This window comes from Diabrotica virgifera, chromosome 8 (genome assembly GCF_917563875.1).
Source record: "Diabrotica virgifera virgifera chromosome 8, PGI_DIABVI_V3a".
Taxonomy (NCBI): Eukaryota; Metazoa; Arthropoda; class Insecta; order Coleoptera; family Chrysomelidae; genus Diabrotica; species Diabrotica virgifera.
Window position 1 is genome coordinate 47,589,885 of NC_065450.1, and position 22,677 is coordinate 47,612,561.

At 35.2% G+C, this 22,677-nt stretch overlaps 1 protein-coding gene across 16 annotated transcripts in view; it reads right to left on the reverse strand.

Annotated features, from left to right (window-relative positions):
* Positions 1-22,677, reverse strand: part of LOC126889954 (G-protein coupled receptor Mth2-like) — a 595,837-nt gene that overhangs the window by 65,749 nt on the left and 507,411 nt on the right. For all 16 annotated transcript variants that reach the window (XM_050658722.1, XM_050658718.1, XM_050658714.1 and 13 more), the window contains 2 exons: positions 16,601-16,779; positions 10,235-10,403 (listed from right to left, as the gene is read on the reverse strand). In XM_050658722.1, coding sequence (XP_050514679.1) covers positions 10,235-10,403; positions 16,601-16,779 — 348 coding nt within the window. The remainder of the gene's footprint in view (positions 1-10,234; positions 10,404-16,600; positions 16,780-22,677) is intronic.

Below are 22,677 nucleotides of genomic sequence, written 5' to 3' on the forward strand. Positions count from 1 at the left end.
CCTCACCCTATATACCGGGTGTCCACTTATATTTTCCCCCATTTTAACTGCCTATAACTTCTAAACGGCTCAAGATAAAAATATGCGGTTTTCACTAAAATGTTTTATTTTAGTAAAAGTTTTGTCTGAATGGATTGAATTTTTAATATCACTTTCAAATACGAAATAAAATATGGCGGATTTTTGAGAAAAACGTTGTTGACTTTTTTTAATGGAACACCCAGTATATTCTTCTGTTAATTGAAAGAAAGGTCATTCACCTATCTAGCGATATAAATTTTTTCAAAATCGGTTGTCAAATCACTGAGTAATTAATTTTTAAAATGAGAAGTGCAACGTGGATATCACATACTTAAATAACATAACTAACCAAGTTACGTGATTTCCATATTGCATCTCTCATTTTAAAAATTAATTGCTCAGTCATTTGACAACCGATTTTAAAAAGTTTTATATCGCTGGATAGATAAATAACCGTTTTTTCAAGTTTTTAGGTAAGTGACCATTTTTTGTATCGCTTTTAAATAAAAGATGGCGGATTTTTGAAAAAAAAAACGTTGTTGACTTTTTTTATTAAAGCAGCCAGTATATTTTTTTATATCTTGAAAAAACGGTCATTTACCTATTCAGCGATATAATTTTTTTTAAAATCGGTTGCCAAATGACTGAGCAATTAATTTTTAAAATGAGAGATGCAATGTGGAAATCACGTAACATAATTTCATTTTGCTCAGTTATGTTATTTAGGTATGTGATATCCACGTTGCACCCCTCATTTTAAAAATTAATTACTCAGTGATTTGACAACCGATTTTGAAAAACTTTATATCGCTGGATAGGTGAATGATTTTTCTTTCAATTTACAAAAAATATACTGGGTGTTCCATTAAAAAAAAGTCAACAACGTTTTTTTAAAAAATCCGCCATTTTTTTTCGTATTTGAAAGCGATATGAACAATTCAATCCATTCAGACAAAACTTTTACTAAAATAAAACATTTCAGCGAAAACCGCATATTTTTATCTTGAGCCGTTTAGAAGTTATAGGCATTTAAAATGGGGGAAAATATAAATGGACACCCGGTATTATACACATAGTTTCAAAAGTTATGCATCGCCCCTCGTATTCATGATGTTTACGCTTTTATAAATCCGTACCTTTATCACATATTTAATGGGTCTTTTTTATAAAAAATATACCATTTTTGGTTTTTTATTTTATTTGATTACCCATTTAATTGACCTGGTTTTGCCAAGGTGTAAAAATTTGAAAAATTTATTCTGGTGAAATTTTTTAAAACGTGATTAAAAATGAATCGCACTTTAATTTCTGAGTTGGACCATATAAGAGTTATCGATTTAGTTGAAGAAGGCTATTCACAACGGCTCGTGGCGGAAAGAGTGGGTGTTTCTCAGAGTGATGTCTCACGGATATGGAATAGGTTCCTGGAGACAAACTCGATACGAAATAGAGCTCGGTCTGGTAGACCCCGAGTTACCAATGATCGACAAAATGGATATATCAGAATTTCCATCTGTAGAAATTCTTCTATGTCTGTACCAGACCTAAAAAGAGAATTCAGATATGCTACAGGAGTCAGAGTATCGTTGGCTACAATAAGAAGAAGAATTTTAGACTCGGGTTTGAGGAGTCGTCGACCAATAAGAGTTCCTCAGTTACAATCTAGACATGTTTTGGACCGCCTCCAGTGGGCTCAAGAACACATACAGCTCCCCCAACAGTTTTGGAATTTTGTACTTTTTTCAGACGAGACCAGAATCTGCTTAAATAGTTATAACCAGCGAATTCGTGTGTGGCTAGTTGTGCAGTTCTTGTTGGCTCTCGCCACATACGAATTCGCCGGTTATCAATATTTAAACAGATTCTGGTCTCGTCTAAAAAAAGCACAAAATTACAAAACTGTTGGGGGAGCTGTATGTGTTCTTGAGCCCACTGGAGGCGGTCCAAAACATATCTAGGTTGTAGCTGAGGAACTCTTATTGGTCGGCGTTTCCTCAAACCTGAGTCTAAAATTCTTCCTCTTATTGTAGACAACGATACTCTGACTCCTGTAGCATGCCTGAATTCTCTTTGGAGGGCTGCTACAGACATAGAAGAATTTCTATGGTTGGAAATTCCGATATATCTATTCTGTCGATCATTGGTAACTCGGGGTCTATCAGACCTACTCTATTCCGTATCGAGTTTGTCTCCAGGAACCTATTCCATATCTGTGAGACATCACTCTGAGAAACACTCACTCTTTCCTCCACGAACCGCTGTGAATGGCCTTTCTCAACTAAATCGATAACTCTTATACGGTCCAACTCAGAAATTAAAGTACGATTCATTTTTAATCACGTTTTCAAAAATTTCACCAGAATAAATTTTTCAAATGTTTACACCTTGGCAAAACCAGGTCAATTAAATGGGTATTCAAATAAAATAAAAAACCAAGAAAGGTATATTTTTTTTATAAAAAAGGCTCATTAAATATGTGATAAAGATACGGATTTATAAAAGCGTAAACATCGTGAATACGAGGGGTGATGCATAACTTTTGAAACTATGTGTAGATATACATATAGACCAAACGTAGCATCTTCCCATTTCAGCTCTATAGCTTTTTCGCTTAATACTCCATTGTTGTGGCTTATTATGGCAACATCATCCGCATATGCGCATACATATTTGCTTAGATCTTGTATTAATACAGCCGTTCATATCCAATTTTCTATCACCAGCTTCCAAAGTTAGATTAAAAAGTGTTGTTGATAAGGCATCAACTTGCCCAACTCCATTTTCAATATCAAAAGCTTTTGTCATATGTCATATCTCCATCTTTTCTATTATGGCTTTCGAACTTATTGGGTAATTTTAATTATCCAATTGGGTATATGTATTACGTTAGGGATATCCGATTGGGTATCCCTAACGTAGATAGTTACTTTACCATTTTTTGTCTATCTACTCCCTCAAACGTTTGTTTGAAATCGATATACAAGTTGTAAATTGGGGGTCTACCCCAAAATCCCGACAGCCAAAATCCCGACAGCCACAATCCCGACGGCCAAAATCCCGACACGCCAGAATCCCGACAGGCCAGAATCCCGACAGGTTTGATAAGTTTCTTTTTAACATATAATTAAGTTTATTTCTTGTTTTTTGTTTATGGCCATCTGTTTTTATTTTGTGTAACTAAACAAAAGTATTTACCATTCAACATGAACTAATTTTCTACATAAAATTTCTAACATGGGTTAACTATGAGTTAAATTATCTTTTTTGCCAATATATAGTCCAATAATATATGTATAATCAAATCCTGAATTCAAGTTTACTTTCATATAATAGATATTATCATGTCACTTACAACCTTCCTTTTCAGTAAGTATAGCTTTTATATTATAAAATGAAGTGTTTAAATAATTTTTTCTTTTAAAATAAGTAATAATAATTAGTACCTGTACTTAGTAGTAAGTAATAATTTTTCAATTTCAATAGTCTATACTCTATAATATGACTTGGTATTGCATTTGAAAAGGAAACAATAAATATTCAAAATGTAGTGGTCGGAATTTTTACTTATGCGAGGATTGTTGCATGTCGGGATTTTGGCCTGTCGGGATTCTGGTGTGTCGGGATTCTGGCGTGTCGGTGTTTTGGCCGTCGGGATTTTGGCTGTCGGGATTTTGGTTGTCGGGATTTTGGGCGCCACCAGTAAATTGGTATGTTATATTCAAGACAATTTTCATGTATATTTTTCTGGATTTAAGAGCTCTTAAAAATGCTCCTTCCACCTTTCAACTATTTTCTCTTTCTCGCTGATAATTGCCCCATTTTTATCCTTGCAAACTGTTGTTCTTGTCATTTATTTTTTCCTTGTGTGTATTGATTGGTTTCCTTGTAAAATTTTCAAGTCTCGTCTGTTATTATAATCTGCAATTTGTTGTATTTTTCTATTTAACATTTCTCTCTTTTTCCTTCTACACATTTTCTTTGTATCTCTTCTCAGTTTTTCATACGCCCTTCTATTCAATCGGAAATCCCTTTGTAGACATTTCTGTCTAGCTATATTTTTGCTATCTATTACTTCTTGGCAATCTTGGTCATATCATACATCTAAATTTACTGTTAAAAAAATTACAAGTTGCCTCAAAGATATTTTTTGCAATAAAAATTTTTTTACGTTTTTTACCTTTGGGGGTAATTTTTGGGGTAAATGGCCGCTCACCTCCAGCCAGGCCTGCATTTTTGTATTACGCTATTATGGAAGAGATACTTGAAAAATTGTCAGATTGCTTCAAATACCTACCAAAAAATGTCTAAGGCGTCGTTCACATGGCAAGCGCTTAACGCGCGTTTTGATAACGCGCGATTACAACTACATACATTTTATTTGAGGCCGTTCACATGTTAAGTCGTTAAAACGCGCGCTAGCATGTGAACGGCCTCAAATAAAATGTATGTAGTTATACAACAGTGCAGTTACAAATAAATACTTATTATTTGAGGCTGTTCACATGCTAAGCGCGTTTTAATGACTTAAAAACGCGCGTTACCATGTGAACGGCCTCAAATAAAATGTATGTAGTTGTAGAACAGTGCAGTTATAACTACATACATATTATTTGAGGCCGTTCACATACCAACGCGCGTTTTAATGACTTAAAAACGCGCGTTAGCATGTGAACGGTCTCAAATAAAATGTATGTAGTTGTAATCGTGTGTTAAGCGCTTGTCATATGAACGGGGTCTAACAGCTCTCATGCTAAAATACATTCAGTAAAGCTTTGTAGACCGAGGGCGCTTTGCCAGCGCTAACGCTGCGTTTTGCCTATTTTTCTTGGTAACTTGAAAGGCGGCGTTAGGGTTAGATCAGGTATAAGAGGTAAAACGCAACGTTAGCGCTAGCAAAAAAACAGACGACATAACCGTCTTGCAAAGCGGTAAGTTTGAGAATACACTACGGTAAGTTGCTCTCAGATTAATACAGTAGACTCCCTCTATAACGAGAACTGAAATGCCGGACTAATTACCTCATTATAACCGCCAGGGCCGTAACTACGATTTTGGGAGCCCCGGGGCAAACATTTAACACCTTGAAAACGCATTTTTCCTTCTGTGTGAACAGCACACTCTCTTCTTTCTTTTTTTTTCAGCATGTCTTGCAATAATTATAAAATTAGCAGTGCTAATGAATACATCTTCATCTGTATCTGACATTGTGGACGGATCATCAACGAATGCGTTCGTACGCTACAATGTAAATGGTCTTACTTTGTAGCGAACGAATAATCAAGCGAACTACCAAGCAAACGTAAATGCACCTTAAGGTGCCTTAAGCAACTGCAATGTGAGCCAAACACACTCAGTGAAGATGGTCTGTGTAGTGGTGGGACTGATCTTAATGTGCTCATTCTATCTTACCCTTACCCTTCTTTTCAAAATGTGGTACCATGTGGTTCCTTTCACATACCAAGATGTTGTCTGGGAAAATTGGTTAAGACAAAGTAGCTGGGCTGGGACCTGGGGCCCCTATTTCGGTTGCATTTTAATTTTTATTTCACCAAAATATCTAATTTCCTCAGCAACAATTTATATCTTTACGAAAGGTCTCGGGGGCCCCAGCTTAGCCCGGGTCCCCTCTTCCAATGGCATTTTAGGTTTTGTTACGCCGAAATAACATAATTTCCTAACTAATAATTTAAATTTTTATGTTAAGGTCTCGGGGTTCTTAGCTTAGCTCAGGCCTCAGGGCCCTGTTCTGTTAAAATTGCATTTTAGTCAAAAAGACTAATTTCCCCAGTAAAAAATTAAGACTTTATGTTGCTGTCTTTTAAAATTGTGTCATTTGAAAATATTTCGTTGATATCGGCTTTTAAATTACATATTTTTATTTTCCTCGTTAAAATTTATGCACGGCTAACCAAAAGGAGGCCTCTGTGGGGCCCCCCTTGGCCGGGGGCCCCGAGGCACTGCCCCGGTTCTGCACATGTCTGCACAGACAGCAGACAAGTGCTACTAACCCTGAACAGACCACGTGTCATATCAGGGCTAGTAATGGAGTGTCATGAGTCACTAGCCCAAGCTTCAGATGGTAACAACATCATCCTGAGGTGGGTTAAAGGACACAACGGAAATAAAGGCAACCGCATTGCTGACCAGCAAGCTAGGAAGACAGCAGGCTTAAGACTGGTGATATTTTTGGCTGGTAAACTGCAACAATCTTGGAAATTGCCAAATGTCACTCCCATACGCAAACCGTGAAAAAATGGGAAGAAGAACCAGTATGTAAACTTGCCAAGGTAACACTAAGGAACCTTGGGAAGTCAACATCAGAAAAATACTTGAGAATGACCAGGAAAAACCTAAGCTTGACAGTTGGTTTTTTAACTGGCCATTATCAACCAAGAAAACACCTCCATACACTGGGGCTAGTAGACATACCTCTGTGCAAGTGTGAACGAGATGACGAAACTGTCGAGCATGTCCTCTGTGAATGTCTGGAGTTATCGTCAATACGAGAGTATACGTTCGGTGAGTTTTGGCCTACACCTGCCGACATAGGGGAGATGTCCCCTGGTGATTTGTCCGCCTTCCTGGAAATGGCAGGATGGATAATGAACTAAGGACAACCCCCTGGGAGGATGCACAATGGGTCAATTGTGGCCTAAGTGTTGTGGAACTTGACTCTCCCTCTCTACTCTACAGATACAGATAGCGCCAGCAAAGCGCCTTCAGTGTACAAAACCTTCCAAACGTGTATTTTTTGTATTTAGTCATGTAAATATCGATAATGACTAGTTTTGAAGAAGAGGTAGGGACTCACACGGGTCGCACCGTGAGGAAAGATCACGAACACCTGCACAGTGGGCGAAAAATATAAATAAGACCCGTAAATATGCCAGTGATGACAATTCAAAATACTCCAATGATAATAATATAAAATATAAACACATAGCTTGTAGACATACCTAATGGTGGACGTTGTCAATCTAACTTGATAACATCTAGAGACTGTACGCGTTTGCGTACAATCTTTTACAGTCCTGAAAGTAAAGTAGAACAATATTCATCTTATTTCCAGTACTATATGAGTAAAAAACACGTGTTAGCACTGCAAGGAACAGGGAATTTTCTATATCCTACTTTGTACAGAAAAAAATGGTGTAAGAAACTACTTCGATGATAATGGACTGTATGTATTGTAACAATATCCTTCTGTCCAGCATTCAACAGCTCGTCAGAAGAGAACCGTACGCGCATTGATACCAACGCACTCCTACTAAATGCCACCTCTCCGATGGAACCAAGGAGTGATGGCTACCGAGAGTGTATTTATCGAGGATCATGAAGGAAGTTCCACTTAATGTAATGAACTAAAGGTAACCCAATCAGCAGGTCGCCAGCGGGTGGCCGCCTAGCGGCAGTTATGCGACGGAGTGAGTCGGAACTCTGCCGCGGTGAAGGTATTCTGTAGTGAAGAGACGCTTCGCCGGAATTGTAACCGCAGTGAGCGGTAGCTGCCATCTCGGATCCAGAGTGGGTGTATGGATAGCGGTGTGTCGATGTTTTGATTGTGATTATACTGGATTGAAGTGTAAGGGGGCTACGATCTGTGTGTAGTTGTTTATATATGGATGGCGTATAGCGTGATGACAGTAAATACAATTTAGTTTTCTTTTACATACGTCCGCCAAGGGGTGTTTTTTCCGAACGGAGCGAAGACAGAATATTATTTTATTTTATTATTTTAATTTTACTCTGTATATAAATATCGTTAATATATTTATTTATTTTGAATCAGTGTTATACTGAGTCTGTTGTCCTGAAAGAACTACCTGTCACAGTATTCTGATTAAGAACTTTTCTTGAAGTGAAATGTAAAATAACGAGACTTTGATTTGTCGATCATTTCGTCGCTGTGAAATTAAACCAGCATATCTGCAAAAATTGAGTTTTAGAGTTGTTGGTGTCAAAATTTTTCTTTATTTCCATTCCATTCTTATGTCAAACCCTCATATCATATAGTTGAATAACAATCCATCAGATGGCGTGGGGCCGGTATGCATTTACGTGGAAATTGCCACTTTGTTTATCAGAAGACATCTCTAGTGCGTAATAAGCCAGTGGTTTCAAAACATTCATGAAATAAACACGTTCATCATGCAAGTAAAATTGAATTATCTGACAAAAGTAGAAGACTCTACGGTGAAGTAAAAGCAAAAATTACACTGAATTTAAAGTCATACTGATATATCTGCATATTTTTATTAATTTAATCAATTTCTGAATTATTTGCAACTAGGTACTACTTCACCAAACAGTAATTGTCTAAATTTTTTTCATGCCTAAGGTGGCGTTGAGGTGAATCAAACTGACGTTAAATGGAAAATATTGCATTAGAAAACTTTAAAGTGCTTTGGTGAAAAATATGCATTTTTCAGATATGCCGGTTTAATTTCACAGCGACCGATGATTTATTCTATGTACAATAACTGTCAGATTCAGACTCTTATAACGGTTGACAATAATTATGTAGGTACAATCGATCTTGCAACACAGAACAGGGTTAGTGATGAAAAGTGATAAAGAAATTTTACATTAAATTTAAAAATATAAAAATAAACCTTAATAATACTTTTGGGACCCATTTGCAACAAAGGTACTCGTAAATGGAGAGTAAGGTTCAACCATGAGTTATACCAATATTACAAAGAGCCCTCTATATCTATAGCAAATTATGCAAAAATACAAAGAATGCGCTGGACAGGTCACCTTATAAGAATGGATAACGACAGAAGACCGAGTAGAATGCTAAGCGGAACTATGGTGGGACGTGGGTCAGTAGGAAGACCAAGGAAGGGAAGTGAGAAGTAAGGCTAAAAAGATATTGGGGGTGGACAACTGGAGGAGAGCAGCCCGAGACAGAGATACTTGGAGGCGGATGCGGGGGGGGGAGACCAGAGCCAGGGCTGTAGCACCATAGGATAACAGAATGGGTTGCCAGTCCCAGCTTCTCGGATCTTTTCATATGATTTTATACACTGTTAAAAAGGAGGAAGAAATGCTCATCTCTTAATCCAAATGGAGAGGCCTTAGGACATGTATTTAAATCTACGATTTCGGAGTTTTACCATTTCATGGATTGAAATGGGGAGGGGGGGAGACCAGGGCAAGGGCTCTAGCGCCATAGGATAACAGAATGGGTTGCCAGTCCCAGCTTCTCGGATCTTTTCATATGATTTCATACACTGTTAAAAAGGAGGAAGAAATGCAAATGGAGAGGCCTTAGGACATGTATTTAAATCTATGATTTCGGAGTTTCACCATTTCATGGATTGAAGACATGACATGATAACATGCATGAAACAAGCTCTTCATATGAATTGATATTTCTTGAGACTTATATAAAAATCTTCTCTAGAATAAACCTCAATATAAAAATGTCAAAGGCAGAGTATCTTAAATTAGGGGATGATGAAGATCCAGAGTTAGAAATTAGAACCACAAAAACATGGAGAGAATATAAATATCTCGGACATATAATATCCAAAGAAGGCACTACCAAAAGAGACATCGAAAACAAAACGCAGCGTGGCAAAAGAGCGGTAAACATTCTAGGCTCTCTACTATGGTCTAAAGATATAAGACAACAAACGAAATTGACAATCTATCGTACCTTGGTAGAGCCTATTATGACTGAAGGGGCAGAAGTTTGGCAGATCACAAACAAATATAGAAAAATAATAGAAGTAGTAGAAAAGTATTATCTAAGGAGAGCGTGTGGTATATCTAAAAAAAGATCACATCAGGAATGAAGATATTAGAAGGAGGGTAAATACTGTATATTCCAGTGTAGATAGAATTTAAACGAGACAACTAGTGTGGTATGGTCACGTGAAACGAATGAATGAAGATAGATGGCCAAAGAAAGCTTTAAATTGCATACCACAACAAAAAAGAAAAATGGGAAGTATTCAGTTGCCTGGGAAGAAAATGTAAGGCACATCATGAGAGATAGAGCCATCAAAGAAGACGAATGGATGGACAGAAAACGATGGCGGTAGAAATGCGAGAAGCGGCAGAGGCTGTAGGAACCTCGCTTATAGATAGATAGATAGAATAAACCAGTTTAAATAGTACATGTAGAAGAAGAAAAAAGTACAAATACTAATGTGTTATTGTTAACTAACTCTAATCGTTTTTACAACATAAAATTTTCACTTACTTTTGTTTGTCATCTTCATAGGTATGTCTTCGGCTGTCAGTCTGTTTTAACATTGAAGTTTCCTTCTTAATTTTTTGTATTCTAACAGTAGTGAGAACGAACAAGGTAATGTTTATTCCGATTAAAATGGCCATGGGTAGATAGAAGTAGTAGAATGTTGGCATGCCCTCTGAAAAATAAAGTGCCAGATTATAAAAAAATCCAAATAGAAAAAAACGACAAGGGCTATTATTAAAATATTATATTGTTACATAATTCTTATCTCTAGCGTTACATTCGTTATTACCAGAGAACGGCAGTTCTCGTCAGTGGCGCACAATACCTACCCCTATTTTCTAAATATGAGTGAATTGAAAATTGGGCCAAATCCCATCCTAAAGTTTAGGAAAAGACTCGCCCATCCATATGTCAAATTTCCATTTTGGTCCAAGGGTGTGGATTTTACGGCCTTTCCCATTTAGGGTCTGTTTTTCGTTCTCGTCCCCAAAACTCACAAAAATTTCAATAATTTATTTCCGGCCTTTGCGGCTTCTAATAGTACTGATCATTACCTTTTCAACGCATGTCTAATTTTAAAAATCGATTATACCATTCAAAAGTTATCGAGCTCAGAAGTATGACTCAATTTTTATTTAAAAAAGGGAAAATGTTTGTGGAATTGTATGTATGTGTGTGAAAAAGTTACACCAATATGGATTTCTTTCTTTGTGTTTCAAGAGAGGGTCAGGGCCGATCTTTTGGTCATCCATAAGCCAGCTATAGGGCTTGGTAGATGCAAAATTGCATATTTTTTGGGAGTAGGTATATATTTTAGGTTCAAGGAGAGACAGGAAAATCGCAAATACACTACATCAATAGCGTTGAGTTAAGCTTTCAAATGGTGACTAAGCGGTTAGGATCAGACATACATAAAAACTGAAAAACTAAACTTTGAAAATATTGGTTTGTTGACAATTACTCAAAAGTTCAACCTACGAATTACGCCAATAACTAAGGGTTTGTAGGAGGACTCTAGACGCGTTTTTTGGTGTATACCTCATATTTGGGAAAATTCGAATTTTTAAGGTCTAGACTTCATAAGTATGATCAAATCTATTTCTTACCGGGAAAACGGTTTTTCAAGTTCAATAATTCGTTTAATACCTTCAGTTATCATACTTGACCTTGGATGCATCAGATACTACTTGTCAATACGTTTCAAACTCATGTTTAATGATCCAAATCGGTTAAGCCGTTCAGAAGTAATCGAGCTCCAAAAGTGTAATCTACACACACCGGCAAAATTAGCCGAACACCTTAAAAATGGGACATGTTTGATGTATCGAATCTCCTAATCCTGTTGTCCGATTTGGGTGATTCTTTTAGTATGTTATAGCCTTATTAGTTTAGAATATCGGTGTAATAATATTGTTGCTAGACAGGTAAATCTCATTTTATACCGGGTGTTACAATCATACTGTGTTTTTTTCTTAAAGTTCGGAACACCCTGTGGAATATTCTAGCATATATAAAATATTAAAATTAAAACTCGATTGTAGACTTAGGCTTTCTTAACATTTTATTTTTTGATTCATTTGGTTATGTTGGAAAATAAAAAAGTTATGTGCTTTAACAACTAGCCATGATTTTTATCAATAAATCGTCATAGTAGGGGAGGAAAGTATGCTAAATTTGCAGTTACTCGAGCGTTATGGGGACCTATTGGATTGTGAAGAGTGGGTGCTAAAACCAAAAAAAGTTAAGTTAAGTTTTCTATAAAGTGTGGGACTCTCCATTTTTTAATTTAATTTTCCACTTCCACCAATCGTTTTTTCCAATTACAGAAAATATAGGCTATATCTATCCATAATTGGAAAAAATGTTACGAATAAAAGTTATGCTTATTTTTACGTCAAGGATCCAAATCTGCAATAAAAATTGGGGGCTTTTATTTAAGATTTTAAAGTAACCCCCCACCCCACCTCCGTGGGGGGTCGTGTTTGGTGCCATTTGGTAGATTTTTGAAAAATATTGAATAGGTGTATTTTGCAGTTTTACGATCTGATGTTCATTTCGCGAAATATCGCAGGGTTCGTATTTAAAATTTTTAATTTACCCCCTACCCCTCTCCATGGGGTGTCACGAGCCCCCACGGAGGTAGAATGGGGGTTTTATTTAAACTCTTAAATAGGAGCCCCCAATTTTTATTTCAAATTTGGATTCTTTACGTAAAAATAAGCAAGTTTTATTCGACACATTTTTTCGAATTATGGATAGATAGCGCTATAATCGGAGAAAAATGATTGTTTCAAATTAAATTAAATTAAACAATGAAAAGTCTCCCACCTTATGGAAAACTTAACTTAACCTTTTTCTGATTTTAGCACATACTCTTCACAATCCAATAGGTCCCCATAACGCTCGAGTAACTGCAAATTTAGTATACTTTCCTCCCATGCTATGAGGATTTATTGATGAAAAACATGGATAGATGTTAACGCACATAAATTTTTTATTATCTTACATAAGTAAATGAATCAAAAAGGAAAATGTTAAGAAAGCCTAAGTCTACAATCGAGTGTTGATTTTAATATTTTACATATGCTAGAATACTCCACAGGGTGTTCCAAACTTTAAGAAAAAACACAGTATGCTTGGTACACCCGGTATAAAATGATATTTATCTGTCTAGCAACAATATTATTACAACGATATTCTTAAATAATAAGGCTATAACATACTAAAAGAATCACTGTAATCGAACCAGTGGTTTAGGAAATTCAAGACATCAAACATGTCCCATTTTTAAGGTGTTTGGCTAATTTTGCCGGTGTGTGTATTTAACCATTATCGCCGAAATGATTTATGTAGTTGTAGTGGTTACGACGCTATGATCGATCGTACAATCCGAGTTCATTTGCCGGCCATAATTATTAGGATGGCTGGGAAATGAACTCGGATTGTCTTATCACAAGTCTGATGTCGTAACTACTAGATAATTTGGGAGAGAATGCCACAAAGGCGACCATTTATAACGCTTAACATATAATCAAGAAACATTACATTCAACTTAATACATTTAATTAATAAAAAACTTTGAAAAACTCCTGATACAAGAATAAAAAACCGTTAAACGCCTTAAAATATGAGTGGCGCATACAATATTCCAGCTACAAAAGAGCTGATATGAGTATTACGTGGCGCGAAAATGTATTTTCATTTTGATGGAAAATAGAACTCTAGTTTTATTTTGAAAGATGGTTTCCATAATATTTGCTAAATTTGAAGTAAAACAAAAATTTATTTATTTTTGCGCCACAAAAGAGACTTAAAATGCAAACTGTATCATAGTTACTCTTTTGTGGCGCGTTTTACTTCAAACTTAGCAAATATTATGGAAACCATCTTTCAAAATAAAACTAGAATTTAATTTTCCATCAAAATGAAAATACATTTTCGCGACACGTAATACTCATATCAGCTCTTTTGTAGCTGGAATATTGTATGCGCCACTCATATTTTTACGGCGTTTATCGGTTTTTTATTCTTGTATATTTTACAGCACTGTAGTATACCTGGGAGAGTGATCGATACCCTCTTCTGGCGCCCATCATTTGTTTTTCTTTATCAATTATTCTTCTTTATCCATTTTCAGTACATACTTTCTTATTTTAATATTTTCTTTCCTAGTCATCATCACTATCTACTTTGATCTACTGTCTTTGACAGGCATGCAAGTTGGCCGAATCCATCCTTGAGTATTAAGTGGTCATTCTCTTGTATATCGGCTCCCAACGTGGGGCCATTTTTATTACATTGGCTTTTGTTGTAATAGTTTATCCTTTAAACAAATCTTCCAATCTTCACTCCCTTTTACAAAAACTACAGCAGAAGTAGTTTTTGTTACATTGGCACTTGGCGTCTGCCGTCTGAAGTCGTTGTCGGAATCGTACCTTCAGCCTTATTCTTTAACAATATTGCTGTAATACTATTTTTGCTAGACAGGTAAATTGTCATTGTATACCTGTTGTACCAATCAAATTATGATTTTTTCTCAAAGTTTGCGTCACCTTGTGGAATATTCTAGCATTTATAAAATACCGAAACTAAAACCCCACTATAGCCTCATGGTTTCTTAACATTCTGTTTTTTTGATTCTTTCGCTTATGTTGGACAATAAAAAAGTTAAGTACTTTAACAACTAGCCTTATTTTTCATTAATCCAGGGAAATAAATATGGCAAACTTTAAGGGGCAAATCTGCATGAAAAGATAATGACACTTTGCTTTATACACGTATGTCCGCAAATGCTTCGTTTCCCAAATAGGGGGTGTTGAAATTTTTCTTACAAACTGAATATTTATATATTGCTCTAAAACCGGTTGAAAAATTTGGCAAATTAAATTTGGTGGGTATTAGGGGGTAGTTATTGTGCATTTTGACATACAATTAAGAATTTTAAGTTCACCATTGGCGCACATAAGGGTAATATTACCTGTATGCGCGCCGCAAAATGCGCAATAAATATCTCTTAAGACCCGACAAATTTAATTTGCATATCTTAACCTGTTTTAGAGCAATAAATAAATCATCAATTTGTAAGAAAAAATTCAACAACCTCTATCTCGTAAACGACGCATTTGCGGATATACGTTTACAAAGCAAACTATCATTATTTTTTCATGCATAATTACCCGTTAAAGTTTTCCATACTTATTTAAAAACAAACTGTATTAACAAAAAACATGGCTAGCTGTTAAAGTACCTAACTTTTATATTATCCAACATAAGTGAATGAATCAAAAACAGTATGTTAAAAAAACATGAGGCTATAGTTGGGTTTTAATTTCAGTATTTTATAAATACTAGAATATTCCACAGGTCACGCGAACTTTGAGAAAAAATCACAGTTTGATTGATACACCAGGTATAGAATGACAATTTACCTGTCTAGCAACAATAATATTACAGCGATATTCTTGAAGAATAAGGCATATTAAATAAATCATAATCATAAATAAGGCATAGGTAATAAAAAAATCACTTAAATCGAACATCAGGTTTAGGAAATTCGAGACATCAAAATGACCCATTTTAAGGTGAGGCGTTAATTTCTTGAAGAAGTGTATTTGTAACACCCACGATAGAAACATGAGATGATGATAATAATTATGTTAAAAATATGCTCTAATTATTCAGAATCGGAGGACGAAATGCAGAAGTAATTATAAAAATTCTTAAATTAAGTCCGTAACCTGATACCTATCTAGTAAAAACTATTTGCGTTACTACTGCACAAAGTTGGAACTATGTATATCTTGGAAGTCAACATGAGATCAAAAATAGTCCATTATAATCGATATGGTAATTTAAGCATATCGGAGTAAAGCCACCTAACAAGCACAATTCATCAAAAGAGTTGAAAAATTAATCAATACATCAGAATCTGTTGTCCCTAAGTGTAATCTGAGAGATACTTTCTGAACAAACAGATATATGAGAATTGAGTGCAAAGTTTAAATCTATGGTATATATTGGCCCATTATAACGAACAGAATATACTAGAGAGAATACTAAAAAGAAAATACACTGAATATTATAGATGATAGGTATTACTGAATATTATTTATACATAGTGTGACCAACTCCAATTCAGTCGAATCCGGGACAAGGCTGAAAAAAATACCTGAAATCCGGGACTTTTCAATGAAAATCGGGCCATTTTTTTTTCAGAAAACGATAATTAAAATACACAAACGAAAAAACGTCCACCGTCCACCGATATAAAATGCATGCGTTTTAGATGTGGTATTAGAATTAAACTCTAGAATTTGTCGACTTTTTTTCGTCCCACCAATTCAGTTTGATGTGAATTAGAAGAATAACGTATTCAAAATTTCAAAATATAATTTTACCAAACCGTTGAAAATTCGGATGACCCGGAAGCCTTGTCCGGGACGCCGGGACACCACTTCGTAATTCGGGCCATGTCCCGGATTTTTCGGGCTAGTTGGTCACACTATTTATACACTTACCGGCACGAAAAACGGGCACCCCAAAAATGGGTCATTTTTGATGTCTCGTATCTCCTAAACCTGTTGCCCGATTTAAATAATTGTTTTAATATGTTATAGCCTTGACTGAAAACGTGTCAGAAAAAAATAGATCTGGATAGAGATTATGAATTTGTTTTCATAGCGTAAAGGTTTCCAAGTCAACAGGTTTGCGACAGTCAAAGGATTGAGTTAATTGAAACCTGCAAAGGGCACATTTTCGAAAACGTGTATATAGTAATATGAGTAGAAATATATTATCGATATGTTACAAGGTTATACCATGATATTTGTATAATTTTTATTCAAAAAAATTAATAAGATAAACACTTACCACCTAAGAAGCATCGTTTAACTCCGATTTGAGGATTCCAGCTAGTATCTGTCGATCCATAATGATTTATAAGAAATACTATAAGGACATGAACTATTGGCATGCCCCAAGCGTAGATACAGTAAATAATGAATCTTTTTCGTTCAGCTGTTTTTTTAGAAAGGAATGTTCTCATACCGCTGCAATAAAGACATAAAGTTAAAATATTTTATGTAAGTATGTACATTAAATATTAAAACGAGCGAAAATTTTGCTTTAATATTATTTAATTATTTTATTAAAGCAAAACTTTCGCTTGTGTTTAGCAGATGTCGCCACGACATCCATACCATCATGTTATTTTGTTGTGAATCGATACTGGCAGCCCGAATTTTAATGTGTTCACAGATAATCAAATATGCAGTGTCTGATGATAACTTAATATGGTTTGAAACCGGTTAGGGTGATTTTGATGCTCTCTGAACAGGGGCGTAACAGAGGGCCCCCAGCATGAAGCTTGCGGGGGGCCCCAATCGATCAGGGGTCCGATCTTGTAGTCTGATATTATGTAAAAAGCTATTATTGTTATATTATTTTACGTTGTGTGTTTCAATTTAAAAACGCAAATTTCTACATAGGCGTATTCGGCAAGTGAATCATTTCACATCTAGAAACTTAATCCTTTCCGGTCTCCCGAGCTTTTATGGTGGTAATAGTCCTGTCGCCAGGGGGGGTACAACGGCCTCGTTAATTCAGATGGACTTACCCAAGTTTTTTTTATGTATTTTGACCCGTAGAACACGAATTTTTTGGGTAACAGTTGATCCGGATGTCGATAAGATTGTTATAGACCAAGAACTTGAGGAATCAAATAACAGCGATTTTTGGCAAAACAAAACAATATTTTGTATTTTTTGGGTCATTTTAAGCAAAAAATATTTCTACAAGTTTTTTCGTAGGATGCACAGTTTTCGAGATAAACGCGGTTGAACTTTCAAAAAATCGAAAAACTGCAATTTTTAAACCCGAATAACTTTTGATTAAAAAATAAAATAGCAATTCTGCTTAGCGCCTTTGAAAGTTCAAGTCAAATTATGTCGGTTTTGATTATTTGCATTGCTAAAAATTTATTGTGTTATTGTTAAACAAAGCTACAAACAACTAGTGCGTGAGTGATGTTTCTATGATTTCTCATTTAAAATCGAACGAGTAGGTAGAATAGGTACTAGTGCAATCAAGACTATTTCTACGTTACATGCGTTAAAACGCATGTAAAAGCACGGGAAACCCTACGTGTTTATAGCTTTGTTAAACAATAAAAAAATAAATTTTTACCAATGCAAATAATCAAAACCGATATAATTTGACTTAAACTTTAAACTTTAAACTTTTAAAACTTTTTAAAACTTTTTAATCAAAAGTTATTCGGGTTCAAAAATTGCAATTTTTCGATTTTTTTAAAGTTCAACCGCGTTTATCTCGAAAACTGTGCATCCTACGAAAAAACTTGTAGAAATATTTTTTACTTAAAATGGCCCACAAAATACAAAATATTGTTTTGTTTTGCCAAAAATCGCTGTTATTTGATTCCTCAAGTTCTTGGTATATAACAATCTTATCGACATCCGGATCAACTGTTACCCAAAAAATTCGTGTTCTACGGGTCAAAATACATAAAAAAAACTTGAGTAAGTCCATCTGAATTAACGAGGCCGTTGTACCCCCCCTGGCGACAGGACTATAAACTATAATGCTTTGTATGGTCGAAGCGAAGCTCGGTGGGATATGCGCATTTTATCAATGAAATTCGATATTTTTAAGATATTCCAGAAGCCGCTACAGATAAAATGTTTTAACAATCTATTAATTATTCAGAATTAGTCGACGGATATTAGTACAGTTAAAATAATTAAGACGATAACCGGGCAATAATGATTTAATGAATGAAATTTTAAGTTTTTTTTTACTTTAATGACAAAAAAAGCCAGCCCATTAGCAGAACCCAATTAAAAATTATTTTGCACATCATATTTGAAACATTATTTGGTTGAAAAATCTCATTTTTGTTGGCAAAAAAATATATTAAGTTGTTTGGACTAAATTACAGTTGTGTTTATTTTAAAAAGGATATGTTACTATCTACATTCACACAGTGTTGCCAAACTGATTTTTGTTATTTTGAGTGGAAATTTTCCCAGCGATCTCCGAGGGTACATTACGTGACTATTAACAGATTTGAGAATTGCAATTGGCCGAATTTTAGAACAATAATTTCTAGACATGGGTTTCTCTTTAATCTTTTTCTACGTTTAGTATTTCGATACAATTATCCAGGGGCGTAACAGAGGCCTCCGTAGCATGAAGCTTACGGCGGGGCCCCAATATGTCAGAGGCCCATCCTGTCCTCTAATATGTATATGTAAAAATGTGTTGTTATATTATTCGCATACATAGGTTTTTTAAGCAGTGCAGTATTGAGAATGAAGTTGCCCATTCGAATTAATAAAATTGTAGATATATTCGGTGATAGTAGTGCACGAAGTTAGTTGTCCATCTCATAGAATAATACTATGTACTAATGTAATCATTTAGTAATTTTTGTTCTATTTTATTCTATACCAATAAAGATGAAAAATGTAAATCCTCATAAACAATGCATGATACACCAATAGATCAATAAATGACAATTTTGGAGTGAAATTATCAGCGTTAAAACGGACGTATTTGCTTGACAATTTGGATTTAGGTTCTAGTTACACTCCACTTCAAAGTTGGACGTATGCCGTTGGTTGCTTTTACTTCGAGGGGTACACCCCCTTTCTTCGGGTAAAAATATACTTTTAAAATAAGTCCTGAAATGTATAAATTGACTAATTATAAGCAACTTTTGTTCTATAGAGTTTCTTTATCTACATATGTTAATATTTTTCAAATCATTTGCGAGTGAAAATGTTTATTTTTCAACAAAAAAAAACACGTTTTCAGTTGGGTTTTTCGTAAATAACTCAAAAATAAGTATTTTATCGAATTAAATATTAGATATCGAAAAAATATTTGTAGCAAGAATGTAGCTTATAAGATAGAAAAATATGGTGTAGGTACTTATTCATGAAGTCTATCGACACAGTAAAAGCACAGTTTGAAGCTCATGAAAAATTATTCTTAATTGTTAAATTCCAAATCGATTATTTCAACCTGAAATAACCAAAAAATGAAGCACTTTTCGGGGAAAACTCATTAAAACCTTTTAAAATATTTCAAAAAAAGCTTTAGTTTTATTTTTTATAAAAGTTTCTAGCACCAAAACTATACGAGTTACGCTCAAAATAAAGTTGGCCCCATTTTTGGTAAAGAAAATCGTGAAAATCTCCCCCTATTTCGCACCCCAAATAAAATGTATCGTTAGCGTTTTACCACTTACTTTATATATTTATTGTTTATATTTATGATCTGTAAGTTTGACCGGTTCGAAGTTCTTATTTTTGAAAGAATTTGGTTTCATAGTAAAAAAAGGTTTTTTATTTTGGAAAAATCCCTTTTTTCAAAATAACTTAAAAAGTATTAGTGACACGAAAAATCTCAAAGAGTAAAGAAATGTAGGTTTTGCTTTTATAAATATTTTGGCTTTATTTTGTTTTTCTGTAAGATAAACATTGGTTAAGATATGGCTGTTTAAAATTTGTATATACTCGTGATTAGTGACTTGTTCAAGCCGTCTCAACTAGAACCCTTTCAAAAATAAGCACTTTGAACCGGTGAAACTTACAGGTTATATAAAAAAGTTAAGTAATTTGTAAAGCGATAATGATTAATTTCATTGTGGTGCTAAATAGGGGGAGATTTTCATAATTTTTTTACCAAAAAATGGGATTAACTGTATTTTGAGCGTAACTGGCTTAGTTTTGATGCTAGAAACTTTTGTAACAAATAAAAATAAAGCTTTTTTTAAAGACCAAAAATATTTCATTTTTTAGTTATTTCACGTTGAAATATTCGATTTGGAATTTGACGAATAAGAAAAACTTTTCATGAGCTACAACTGTACTTTTACTGGGTCGACAGACTTCATTTTCGTTTCATTTTTTTATAAGCTACATTTTTGCTAAAAATTTTCTTTCGATAAAATACTTACTCTTTGAACTATTTGCAAAAAATCGCCAAAATACGTGTTTTTTTTGTTGAACAATAAATATTTTTACTCATAAATAACTAATAAGTCTTGAGTTGACCACTTCGGTGGTGACACTGAAAATTACACGGTATCGCCATATTTTACGTTCATTTACTGGGCTGTAATACATCTTTTGTTACACATGTCGCATTTAGTAATTTTTTAACATTTTAATTTTTAATTCTGCGGGGGGGCCCCGACGGAGTTTGTTACGTCACTGTCTCTGAACAAACTGACCTGACAGCTAAGACTAATCATACAGGGAAAGATAAGAGGAGGAAGGAGTATAGGAAGAAGGAGAGTGTCATGGTTGAAGAAATTAAGGGACTGGTTTAAATGCAGTTCTATATAACTCTTTAGAGCAGCGGTAGATAGAGTAAATATAGTGATGAAGATATCCAAACTCCGATTGGGAGGCGGTACTTAAAGAAGAAGAACAAACTAAAATATAAGACGGCTGTTGCTTCGCTTTACAACGAAACGATTATTTATTAATATTAGTGTTACTCCTATCTGAGTATGGGTGGATCATTTTTCGTAGGAATTTTACCGCGCTGGACAGGCGAGAAGTAGAGCTTCACGATATGATACAATATCGATACTCTTTAAGTATTGAGTATTGTATTGGTTATGCCAATGAAGTATCGTATCGTGTATCGATATCGACAATACTTTCTTATAAAAATATCGTACTGATATCGATTTTGATACGATCATCATCATCATCATTACGCGTCCACTGCTGGACATAGGTATCCCTTTCCATCTTTCTCTGTTTTGTGCGGCTTGCATCCAGTTGCCGACAATACGCTTCAGATCGTCGGCCCATCTGGTTGGTGGTCGTCCTCTTCTCCGTAGTGCTTCTTCTCGTGGCCTCCACTCGATAATACGTTTTGTCCATCGGTTGTCTGACAATCTGGCGACGTGTCCTGCCCAATTCCACTTGAGCGACGCGATTCTTTCGACGGCGTCGGCTGTTTTTGTTCTACAACGTATTTCTTCGTTTGGGATTCGGTCCCTCAGGGAGACACCCAACATCTGGCGCTCCATAGCCCTCTGAGTTATGCGAATCTTGTTCAGTACCTTTTTTGTGAGTGTTAATGTTTCCGCTCCATAAGTGAGTACAGGCAATACACACTGGTCAAAGATTTTCCTTTTCAGGCATATGGGTAAGTCGGATTTAAATACATAGCTCAGTTTACCAAACGCTGCCCAGGCTAATCCTATGCGACGTGGGAGCTCGCAAGTCTGGTTATCTCTTCCCAACCGAATTTCATGTCCCAAGTACTTATAAGATGCAGTCTGCTCAATATCCATTCCATCAACAACAATATTACGATTTAGCACCAGATTAGTCATTATTTGCGTCTTATTGATGTTAACCTTTAGTCCGACCTCTAAGGAAGCGTAATATAACTTGTTCAACATTATTATTGCATCATCCATACGATCGGCTATAAGGAAGATGTCATCTGCGAATCTCAAATGACTGAGCTTCTCTCCATTTATGTTGATACCATATTCGTTCAGATCTGCCGTCTTAAAACTGTGTTCTAAAAGGGTTGTGAACAGCTTTGGTGAGATGGTGTCTCCTTGCCGTACTCCTCGCTGTATACAGAATTTATTTGTTTGTTGATCAGATAGTCTTACGCTAGCCGTTGCGTTGTGGTAGATATATTTTATCATGTTAGTGTAGCGATGGTCTATTCGGCATTCTGTCAATGCTTTTAACATTTTCTGCTCGTTTATGGTATCGAACGCTTTCTCGTAGTCCACGAATATCAGTGCCAATGGTTTGTTGTATTCCGCAGACTTCTCGATCAAGTTTTTTATTACCAGTAAGTGGTCGTTAGTGCTATATCCGGATCTGAAGTCAGCTTGCTCTCTAGGCTGATAGAAATCTAACTTAGCCTCCAGTCTTTTTTTG